Raw genomic sequence first — 11621 nt, 5'->3', positions numbered from 1 at the left:
AATAAACTACAGTGCATGGCTTTTATCTGTATTCTCCACCAGAAGAATGGTCCTTGGAAGGTATTTACACAGGCCAAGGAAAATACACCTACCATCTCAGGGTAGTTAAGTAGCTTGATTAGTTGTGCCACTAACAACTTCCTTCACCATTAAAGGATGAAGTAAACTGCAGTAATGAATTAGCTGAAGGGGCATACTGTTGCTAATCATAGTCTGCACTTGCACTAGAAGCTGTCTGGCGGTCCCATGTACACACCCACACTCATGGTCTGAAACACTCCTCTGCCGACTTACATTTTGAGCCAAAATGCAGCAAATGTAACTTCATGGCACTGAGAGTTTTCCAAACATGCAAGAACATTCCAAATACTTACTCTAAAGCACACACATCAAATTAAGTGGGACTTTTATTTTTCTTAGCAGTACAATCAGAAGAGTTCCATATTACAAACATTACTTCAGCAAATGATTTTTGTTTAGTTCACCTCTATCTCTTGATTCATATTAGTGAGGCAGCACTCAAATCCAAATAGTTCAAGCATTGAGGTATTTTGCATGGTGCTTGATGTGGTCATTAATAAATGAAGCAATGAAGAAATAGCTGTGATCATAACCCTAGAAAAGAGCAACAACAAAGCAATCAGCAGAGAACATACAGTTGTGATAAAGCAGTCATGCTAAGCGCTCTTAAAGGACAAACCCCTCCTGGTTTGATCCATTCTAAGAAATACCTGAAATATATATAAAATATTGTAAGAGATATGCCACAGGCCAAGTGCAGATGAGCACTAGGAACCTAAAAAGCACCTTAGCCTGCCCAAATCAGGGCCTGAAAGCTAGAGATGGGTAACACCAAGGGCCAGCTGCAGAGTGAGCTGGAGTCTGAGAGGACAGTTGCCCCCACAGGCACTGTCCTGGTATAACACAGGGAGGGCATAAGGAGAACACAGCCCAAGTCTGAGTTACTGCTCCATCACTGTGCTGTACTGTCATCCTCTAAACCACACCCCTCACTAGCACTATCTTCAGGTGCAAGGTTTATGGTAAACCAGGGTAAATCCTTCACTCTCCACAGCTGGGCCACTCATTGGGTGTCTGAGTGGAAGTTGCCAGTGCTTTCAGGACAGTCTTGTTCTGGGCTACTGCACTACAGGAAAGCTCAATCCTTCCACTTGGATCTTTAAAAGAATCCAGGATGTCAAGCAGTTCCACCCCTTCTCTGATTTACACAAACACATGCAAACTAAATCACAAAATTTTATGGTTAATACAAAACCCGCAGCACAGATAAGGGATGGAGCAAAAGGCTGTCTGTCACTTTGGTTGTACAGTGACTGCGACAGTCATTAAAAATTATTAATTCTTTGTCTTCAGCCAAGCACTGGCAGCCCGAACCTCATGAAGGGATCAGCCTGTCCAAGCTGGAGGCACGACGGCACCTAGTGGTGAAGCACGGCTGAATCGGGYGGGTGATGCACACTTTGATGGCCAACGCAACGGGAAAGAATCACTTCTCACCCTCCTCCTCACTTGGCCAGGGACAGGCCCGCAGTGAGAGCATGCCCAGATATCACAGACAGTCACTTCGCTGCCTGCTGCACAGACCCACAAATCACAAACGAGAATCCAACAACCAAGGACTTCAGAAGCCAGTCTGCACTTGCCTGCTGCAGCCTGAAGACTACTGGGATTTTCYGCTCGGTGCAGGCAGCGATGAAGTTATCAGGCAGTAACTGTCCCGCAGATAGGAACTGGTCATCTTTGCCTTGGTCAATCAAAATGTCGAGGCAAGAGCCTGAGTAGGATTTCGCAAGCTGTGTAGCATCATATGCCTGCAGAAATAAAAGAGAAACGACATGCAGTTAAACACGTTTCATTGGTTTGAGTTTGCTGACTGCAGGAAAAGAATGGCACACAGCGAGTCCTGGGCAGCACTGATCTGGACACCACACTGCACTTCGGAAGAGCAAAAAACTAGGGGAATTCCAGGTAACTGAAAAGTAATACCCATTGCCTAAAAGGGGCAAATTGTATGAGCTATTAATTACCAAGTTGATAATTTGACCAAAAGAGCATCCAGCCCAGGGCTAAATACCTACAGCATGTAATAACAGCAATATAGTCAGTATTAATTCATACGCTTGTGCAGGAACTAAATCCTGCTAAAATGATTTGGTGTCTTGGTGTAATTATTCTGGCAACTAAAGGTCAAAACACCAATGTAACACAACTATGCACATGGGAAGGCATTTAATCTTCCCACGATAATTTGACCAAGAAAATTTGGTGCAACTGGGAAACAAAAATTAAAGTCTCTAAACATATGTGTATCAAAATGTACTTGTGATGGGGAGCATGTTACTCATAGGGTCCTGTGCTTGTTGCATGCTCAAAATAAATAACTCCTTTAAAAAGACAGCAAAATGTTTAAGGTTATGGAGTAGATCAATCMCCAACAGACAGCAAAATTCAAAATCCTACAAAACAAGGCATCAGAGCCATACTTCCAGGATGCCACCAGACACTACAATGGAAATGGGAGCTTGGGTTCACCCCAGCACTGTGGTTGTGGTATAAAATGATCCTGAACATATTTACAGGGCAATTTTAAGCCAAAATACAGAGATCAGAGTTTTATATCTCCGCCAAAGGCAGGTCTAGGTCTGTTCCTGATGACTGCTGTTGGTCTACTGGACTGGGTTTGAGGAAGAGCTCCAAAACAAGGGGGCAGAAAAAAGGTTTTGGGGTGGTTTTTTTTTTTTTTGCCCTAATGGACCTAATCCATTGCAATAGGTCTAAGCAAGTTTATCTGGTGGGTTCTAAGTACACAAACTACTCTATTAGCAATTATGAAAGCAGAGAGCACTCTCCAATCCTGTAAAGTTTTAATCAGACCTGAAAGTCTTCCTGAGAGATCCTTTAATCCAATTTACAAGGGACTGAAGTGCAGTTTGTGCTTATTTACAAGGAAATACATGAATACATGGTCACGACAATCCCTTCTAACTTAATTCTAGAAATACAGTGCAATGTTTGAGTTGAGATTAAAAGTACTGCAGGGCTGCCCAAATAATGCTGCAACCATGCAGACAAATATTTCTGTATCTTAGCAATCATATATGGCTACTGATAGCTCAAAATTAGGGCCCTAAAAAAAAAMCCCTAACTTTGTCTAGTTCAATGCTGTTCTGCAGGATACCAGTTTCCAAGCATCCAACAGAATCTTCTTGGAGGCCTCCCACAGGCCACCTCTGCAAGATGTCATGAGGCTCATTAGTCTGAACAGTTTGTAGCAGTCTCTCTCTTCAGGCTACTACAAAAATACATTGCTCATAATTCTTCTTAGCCCAGATTTTTAAATCTTCATAAAACTGAGAGGAATGCAGTTGATTTGATGACAGACCTGTATCTCATTACATTTTCATAAGCACCATAAGGCAACAGCAATCACTCCTGCCAGAAAAAAAACAATGCTTTTCCATGCTGGGAGGTGTAGTAAAACAATACCAGCTCATGGGCACTCCAGAGTTTTTTTCCAGGCCCCTGCTGCAATGTATTTACAGATCACTCATTCATCTATTATTAAAGAACTGTGGTTGCAACACATACCTCCCATTTGCTTGCATCTGGTCCCAGATACCCACCAAGGGCTTTCTTCCCCCACTGACACTGAATTGGGTTGCAGATAGGAGCAAATGCTGATACAGACTGTTAAGAAACACAGCAGGAAAAAAATACTATGTAACAACAATGGCAACTGAAACTATTTATACATTTAATGCCCTAAAATAATTGAGGATTATATTTTCTTCTGTCACATCTATAGAAATCTATATAGGCATTAGTATACCTCATGTAAATTCTACTTCATCTTACTTTGTACTTTCCAGGATTCTTCAGAGCAAGAATGAGAGCTCCATGACCTCCCATGGAATGCCCGAAAATAGACATCCGTTCAGGGTCAGTTGGAAAATTGGCATTAATTAGTTTAGGCAGCTGTAAAGGAAACAAGAGTGTAATAAAAACGTTAAAGCAGCTTGAATGTGTTTAAGAAAATAGCACACAACTGACCAGGTAACGCCTGTTAACACCACTAAAACCAAAGGCACATCTCTGGCTTTAGCCTGACATTTGTGATTATGGCCTGAAAGCAATTTGAAGGGCAATGTGAAATCAAAAGAAAACAGTTCAGCTGATAATAAGAAATTCAAAGTAACTCTATAGAAATCTACCATAACCTTGTAACACAAGATGTAGGAATTGCCTATGGCTGAGCCACCCCCGCCTTTATCTTCCCAGCAACCCCAGGAGAACCCTGCAACAAAGTTACCTCATCCTTTATGTAGGAATACATTCTATAGTTTGTTTTCCAAGGATCCTCAGTGGCATCCACATAAAAACCAGCACCGGTACCAAAATCCCAGCTTTCGTCTTCTCCTTCAATATTGCAGCCACCTAGTATGACAAATCTTCCTTTTACAACATGTTCAGAATTGGAGAACCTGCCATATAAATCAGACTCTGGACACAAGCTTCTCAATCATATCTCTACACCTCCAACTATAAGACAATTCAGATTTTCACTCATTAGTACAGTGTTTYCAAGTGTTATTTCGACACTTTCAAAATGTCACTTATATAATACCTACAGATATATCCAATTTCTAAATAGTTTCAATGCCTCTTCATAAATAAATACAACAGATGCTTCCTAAATTACTTCTGTCCAATTTACTCAAGGACTTTATCAAAAGCTGGCACTTCTAAGTTTGTGCTATCAGTTTATTTCAGTCATTAGACCTCATCCTATCAGGTATAAGAAACCGTGTGAGAAACAGAAAGAGAAGAAATTTTCTTTTTCCCCAGAATGACAGAACCATGTTACCACCAAATGGTGTGTCCAAGGCGATTTATGTGCTTTAAATAATGACAGCTACACCTTCCTTTTTAAGATTCTMCAGAATAGCAACATTCACTGCTCCTATAATTTCGCACATCTATACCTCTACCTTTTTTGCAATTCATTTCATTGCTCCCACCTACAACTCTCCATGAAATTTAAATAATTTCTTCTTTGAATAACTGCAGGATTGTACCCTCTTTTCCAGGGCTACACTTTCAAACTAAATTTGCAGATGTGTTTTTCAAAGTCACTACATCCCATCCGGTTCTCCCTTTGATTAGTCTGTGACTTACCAGCCTGGTTTGCAGTACAGAATGTAACATTTCACAGTATATGAGATAGGAAATAATCGCCTTCCTTTCTCCTACACATTCCTAGTTTCTGCAATCCAAAATTGCTTTTACCATTGTCAGATAACACTGGAAACCCATGTGTAACTCGATAGTCCCTCACAATTTCTGCAGAGATAGCTGCCACCCTGCCACAGTGTGAAATCAGATTTGTACAAGGATCAAAGTTGACTCTGCTCCAGCACCATGTCCTTGAAAATCACTGAGTGATTTTGTAACTTAAACAGTCCAGCAACCACAGGGACTGGGGTGCTTAAACAACATGTTGGATGTAGAAAGTCTATTTTTGGTACCTTGGAGATGGACAAAAACTCAGACAGTCCTGCCAGGCAACAAAGACAATGCTCATTATGCTAAAAAAAAAACCTTAAATGAAGCCTTGGAAAAAAGAAATTTGAGAACAAATCTGCATAATATTGCTCAGTATACCTGTTTGGAAAAACAAACTCCTCTGAAGAAGAAAAAGTGAATTCTATCAAGGCCTGAGTGAGGGTCTGTAGTGACAAGTATTTAATGATTTCATGCAGTTTTTTCCCCCATCCATATACATCTCCTGGCTACTGGAAGGGAATTTTCATGCAGTCATAGCTATACAATAGAAAAGCCCATGTAAACATTTTCACTCATGATTATATTTGAATTGATTTTCACTTGTTTCTCCAGAGAGCCAAAGAGACTTAAGAACATTTGGGGTCTCTGAGCTAAAATTTAGGAGTTTAATATTAAGCACACAYCAAATTCATCTAAATATGCGGAGCRATCCTTATTAGACTATAAGTAAARAGAGAAGCTGCCACGAGAGATTTAAAATAAAATGGACAAAGACCTATGCAAATGCAGTTACACATTGATAGAGACAATTTACACAGACAACACAAAATCAAGTTCCAGTACAACTTCTAAATGTGAATAATGCGAAGGTCAGTTGCCCATCTCTAGCTTCCAGCAAATAGCAACAACAAAATGTATAGTTCATTCATACACAAGTTTAGCTCTTCTATCCCTCTTCTTCATTAGAAACATATATTTATGTTCTTGGACCTGACACAGCTTCAAAACCTAGGCATAACAAATACTTTGCAGAAAGAACATCATTCCCATATTGCCTGTAGTGAGATGTGACCCACTAAAGCTTGGGAAATATTAAAAGGCTGCCACTTTTGTGGCAGAGCACTCATGAGGCTTTGGCAGAATACAACAAATAAGAAAAACAAAACAGTGAATCCCCAAATAACAGTAGTTCCAATAACTGCAGATACACCATTTTCAGGTTTCCCATACCATAAGCTCAGCCTTAGTCAAATAACAGCACATAATTTTAAAAATCAATTCATCAGTAGTCTTTTGTAGCTGCAAGGAAGAAGGGTTTCTCATTTGCTTTTCCAAGTAGTAGAATCCTCTGAAGGCATGTATTTAATTGGCGTTAGAAGACAGAATACAATAAAGAGCAAGCATTGCAGCTTTGTGTGGCAACACAGTTCTGCAGGTTTTAAAGGGTCTCAGCAAGCCACAAAATATCAACAATAATTCTAATAACACACATTTCTTGTTTCACTTTTCTTCCCTCTCCTTATCTGTGCTGAACTCCAGGGCCCATTTTTTCTAGTTTTAGTGCCACAAGAGTAAGAGAGTTTCAAATGTAGAATCCTCACTACCCCATTATTAAGAACATACACACTGTAGTCCAGTAAACAATGCAAGATGCAGATAGGTCATATTCTGATTCAGGCAGGCAACAAACTTCTCAGCACACTGCAGCAGCCCATTCTCTGAGGACAAAGACAGTGCACTTCAGTGTAATGACTGTTATCATGCCTCTGGTTAAACTTACGTGGGCTTGTGTCTGGTACCACTACAATAAGGCCATGTTCAGCTGCCGCTTGTTGAAAACCAGCTTTTGTTATAAAATTCTGCTCTGTGCAGGTTAACCCTAGGGAAATAAAAATATCATTGGTTATCCATTGCTCACAGCATACTGGTTTCAAAACTCTTTTTCACAGAAAAGGTTTTGAAAAACAAAGATTTCTGTCTCCATGAACATGAAAAAATCTTTTCATTAGGCTCAACAGTACTGAAGAGTTCAGACAAACAGTTGCTCTGTCACATCTAGATACTGTTAACTTCTGACACCTAACCCTGCAAATGTATTTTTCTCTCTACTGTCATCTCAGCTGTTTGCGTTACAGAATCACACATGAAATCTGACAAATTCTACATGCTTTAGACAGGATAAAGGGTCCATGAGCACTCTGACCCCAAAACCCACAGCAACACATGCCTTTTGTACATGTAAGTCTAATTACAAATAAATACTTCACACCACTATTTCACACCAATATTTCAATTTTTCTTCACTGTGCAGTTTGAGAGGGGTTAATGATTCTAGTTTTCTCAGAGGACAAGTTGCCTGTAACTTAATTCGACTGATATACTAGCCAAGACAACATGGTTTACATTCAATAAAATAAATGTGCTGCATGGCTTTGAGCTCTTCAGACAATTCTGATGTTCCTAACTTTAAGGACAAACATTTTTGCCCACTCTTCTGTCATGATACAAATCAGACCCACTGGCTATTATGTGAAATGAATGCTTAAAAGGAACACAAGTCTCCACACTAACAGCCCAGTCTCCAGTTTTCTAAACACAAGTCTCAATAAAGCAGCTCCTAGAATTACAGAACAGAATTTCTGCTTTTTACATTGAATAATACAAAAACAAAGGATTTAATGAATTAACTGTGGATGAGACAGTTCCACTCTTCTGCACAAGCCTGTTCAGCCCCTGGCCCTTTCTGATCCCACAGGCTACCTAACACTAGACATGCTTGTGCTAAGACAGCTGACAGCACCTCTCTTTTCACCAGCTGCTCCCTGCAAAACAGTACTTGGAATAAGGTGGAGTCCACAGGACAAATGTTCTGGCTTGCACGGGCCCTTTTTCACATCCCTACCCTGCTAGCTGAAGCAGTTTTTCTAAAACAAAGGCAAGCAGGAGGTGTCCCAACAGGAAGGCCCTACAGAATAACCTTTATATATACATTTTGGAACARAAAGTATGAACATTTTAGAACAAAAGAGTAGAACAATTTGAATACTGAGCATTTTAATATACAATCTGGCAGGCTACCCCCGAGCTGCATCCTAATTTATCACAGTATCATCAAACTAAATGCACCTCCAGAAGATTTCTGTAGAATCCAAGAGCTGCCACTGCACTACCTCTACATGAGGTTTTCAGTAACTGTAGTGCAGTAGTTTAAACATGTTTAAGATTGTATTTTTTATGTTATTAAAATTCATGTTACTTACCCGAGAGCCAATACAGCACAGGGCACTTTCCAGTTTCCGCTTTTGGAGGCAAGTAGATTCCAAATTTCATTTTGCATTTTAGCTCTGCACTGTATTAATAAAATACTTCTTGTTATGACCACTACTTAATTAGCGGTTTTAATTACAAGGGTGCTAACACTAAAAAAGGAAGATGGATCAATGCATTTCATTCAAAGAGAGATCTGGTCAGTGAATTGTAAAGAACATAGTGAAMGGAAGGGAAGATCAATTTTAAAAGTCAGCCTTAGACTCTTGGATTGGCAACTGTTAACTTTCCAACCTTGTTCTGAATATACTAAAAACAGAGATTTACAACTAAGTCACATTTTTACAGTGCTGCTAACCAGRAGCAGGTTGAAAACTGAATTTTGAAACCCAGCAATATTGAGACTGAGCTTTGGCTATCAAATTGCAATGTAATTTTTACTAAAGAACACATCCACATAACTTGCACAACATACACTGCACAGCATGTCTCAGAAAGGGAGGTTTTCAATCTGCTAAGTTTACAGACCAACCAGTTGCTCATGTAATACTAAAGCCTAAAACTACCCAAAAACTCTCATCTAAGCCAAACTAATTATTTTCTATTTATTTGTGCAAAAAAATTTAAAATCCTTGTTTTTTCTGTTCACCTTTATCAAACAAGAGTATATTCACTGAGTCACTGTCTTTTCACAGAGTGCACAGAAGTGAGATATCCAGTAGAGTGAGTGGAACTTTGCACACAGAGTGGTTCTCTGTGCTTCAAACAGGACAATCCAAAGTAAACGAGCTTCATTTTCAAAAGTGAAAATACTGGCTTCCCACCTCAAATCTGCAGCCCTAAGTATACAAGATTTTGTTAAACATTAACACAGAAATTGAAGAGCACAGACAAAGCAGCAGTAGACATTATTCCTTACTGAAATACAGATATTAGTGAGAACATGCTATTTTCCTGCATGAAAACGCTGAAAGCACTGGCAGCAATGACAGCGTGGGTTCACTGTCCCAAGCTAAACATCTTGGTTGCTTTAGTGGTGTTTACCTGTCATGTTCAAACACCTTCTGGAAACCCTCAAAACATTTGTTGCTGGAAACCTGTTTCAGTGCCATGATTTTAACTGTAAAAAACGGAAGGAAGAAGTTAAATTTGAAAATAAAACACTCCTAGTCTTAGACTGAGTTTTGAGAACAGAAGAGTTGAATACAATTTGACGTCTCTTTGCTTAATATTATAGTTTCTCAGAAGAATTTCCTGTAAACACTTTCTGATCTTTTATTAACTTTCTATTTCCCTACAGCAAAGAGTTCAGGGGAAGCTGAATTCTTGTGAGCAGAATGGGCAAAGCTTACCTGCTTTCCTACAGACCCACATCTCCAATGAGCTTTTACCTCAGCATTAACTTTGGCTTGCTCTTTGGCTACGAAACATGCACTCCCACATGCTGTGGTTAACCTAGAGCTCCCTGTGCCAGGCTGTTACCTCTACAATGATTGGGCAGGAGAAAAAGCTGTCCCAATTTTCCTTCTCTTTGTACGACAGTATCCAGCTACTAACCAGCACAATAATGAGCACTGTTCTCATCTTTGATGGCAATTAATCACCATGTTCTAACAGTCTGTGGGACAACAGAGACAGAGGAGCAGAAGGCTTATTTTCATGGCAAACAGTACAAAAAGTACAAGCAAAGGAGTCATGGCAGTTTTAGAACAGCTGGTGGTGCGAGTGTAGTAAATGTGCTAAGGAAACTCGGGAAGGTCGACACAAAAGTGAACACGCTCAGTTTGCATGGAAGCAACAGGGCCAAGCAGACAGCTGAAAGGGAAACAGACTAAGAGACCACAGAATCACAGAATAGGATATGGTGGAAGGGACTCACAAGGATCACCGAGTCTAACTCCCGGCCCTGCACAGCGCCATCCCCAAGAGTCACACCATGTGCCTGAGAGTGTTGTCCAAACTCTTCTGTGACCACTTCCCAGAGGAGCCTGTTCCAGTGCCTAACTACATTCTGGGTAAAGTATCTTTTTCTAATATCCATCCTAAACCTGCTCTCACACAACTTCAGGCCATTCCCTCGGGTCCTGTCACCGGCACACAAGACAATGTCCCCCTGAGGGGAACGCAGGTAACACCAGACCAGGTAACAAATGTCAAAACGAAAACATTCCATCCCTCACACCTGCGCGCTCCTATGGGGCACTGGGCAGGAAAAAACACGAACCCCGGAGAGCCCTCGAGGGCTCATGGCTGTCTCCTGCCGCCGCCGCGGGGCTGGGGCCGCGGGGCACCCGGCCAGCAGCGCGTTACCCTCAGCGCACGGCAGCGCCGCGCCGGGGCAGTGACAAGGCCCCGGCTCGGCTCGGCTCGGCTCGGCTCGGCTCGGGCCGCCCCTTTCCACGCAGCCCCTTTCCACGCAGCCCATGGTGCCCGCCACACCGCTCTCCTGTGACTCCATTTCCACCCTCCCGCCCGCCCGGGCCTGCACAGTCCTGCCGCCGCGCCCCCGGCGTTCACGTTCCCGTTCCCGTTCCCGTTCCCGTTCCCGCTCCCGCTCCCGCTCCCGCTCCCTTACCGCGGCGAAGCGGCAGGGCCGGGCGGTGCGGGCGAAGGGTCGGCCGCTGCGCGGAGGCGGCTCCTTCCGCCGCCGCGGGGCTGGTCCGCACCGCCCCCGCCCCCCCGCCCGCCATGGCGCTGCCGGGCCGAGGCCTCCGCCGTGGGGCAGCTGGGCCTGTGCGCCCCGCGGGGTTGCAAGACGTTCAATGTGTAAACATTTCCTTAAGAAAGGTTGTTCTTTCGTGTTTGATCTTTGTATACTTACAAGCCTAATCGAGAAAGGATATTTAATCCATGAAACAGCAGTGAAAAAGCTGTAATTGCTTGTCGGTAGAATTGCCTTGTTAGATTTTGAGGTGCTTCAGTGGTCTCAGACCTAGGGCGAGGTTAGCAAAGCGTGGAGAGAGGGATGCGCTGCTGATATTGGGCACAAAGAATGAAGAATTTGCAGGCCACAAGGACATTTGGCAGAACTCCCAGGACAGAGAAGAAAA

General features: G+C 42.1%; 1 protein-coding gene across 3 annotated transcripts; it reads right to left on the bottom strand.

Annotated features, from left to right (window-relative positions):
- Positions 1-389: 389 nt before the first annotated feature.
- On the bottom strand, positions 390-11230 carry ESD (esterase D). 3 transcript variants are annotated; one of them, XM_057381708.1, is made up of 9 exons: positions 11147-11230; positions 9616-9691; positions 8565-8653; positions 7085-7183; positions 4331-4455; positions 3877-3996; positions 3610-3708; positions 1665-1832; positions 390-615 (listed from the first exon to the last, which is right to left on the bottom strand). In XM_057381708.1, exons 2-9 carry the CDS (start codon positions 9681-9683, stop codon positions 535-537), a joined length of 849 nt encoding a protein of 282 aa, XP_057237691.1. In that variant the 5' UTR covers positions 9684-9691; positions 11147-11230; the 3' UTR covers positions 390-534. The 3 variants fall into 3 exon arrangements, with proteins under 3 accessions (XP_057237691.1, XP_057237692.1, XP_057237693.1); XM_057381709.1 differs by lacking the exon at positions 11147-11230 and adding an exon at positions 9924-9993; XM_057381710.1 differs by lacking the exon at positions 9616-9691 and having other exon boundaries at positions 11147-11203.
- Positions 11231-11621: the final 391 nt, after the last annotated feature.

Source organism: Malurus melanocephalus, unplaced genomic scaffold, assembly GCF_030028575.1.
Source record: "Malurus melanocephalus ecotype Western Australia unplaced genomic scaffold, MMel_1.1 scaffold_523, whole genome shotgun sequence".
Classification (NCBI taxonomy): domain Eukaryota; kingdom Metazoa; phylum Chordata; class Aves; order Passeriformes; family Maluridae; genus Malurus; species Malurus melanocephalus.
Note: the sequence above shows the minus strand (reverse complement) of the source record. Positions and strands in the feature narration are given on the sequence as shown.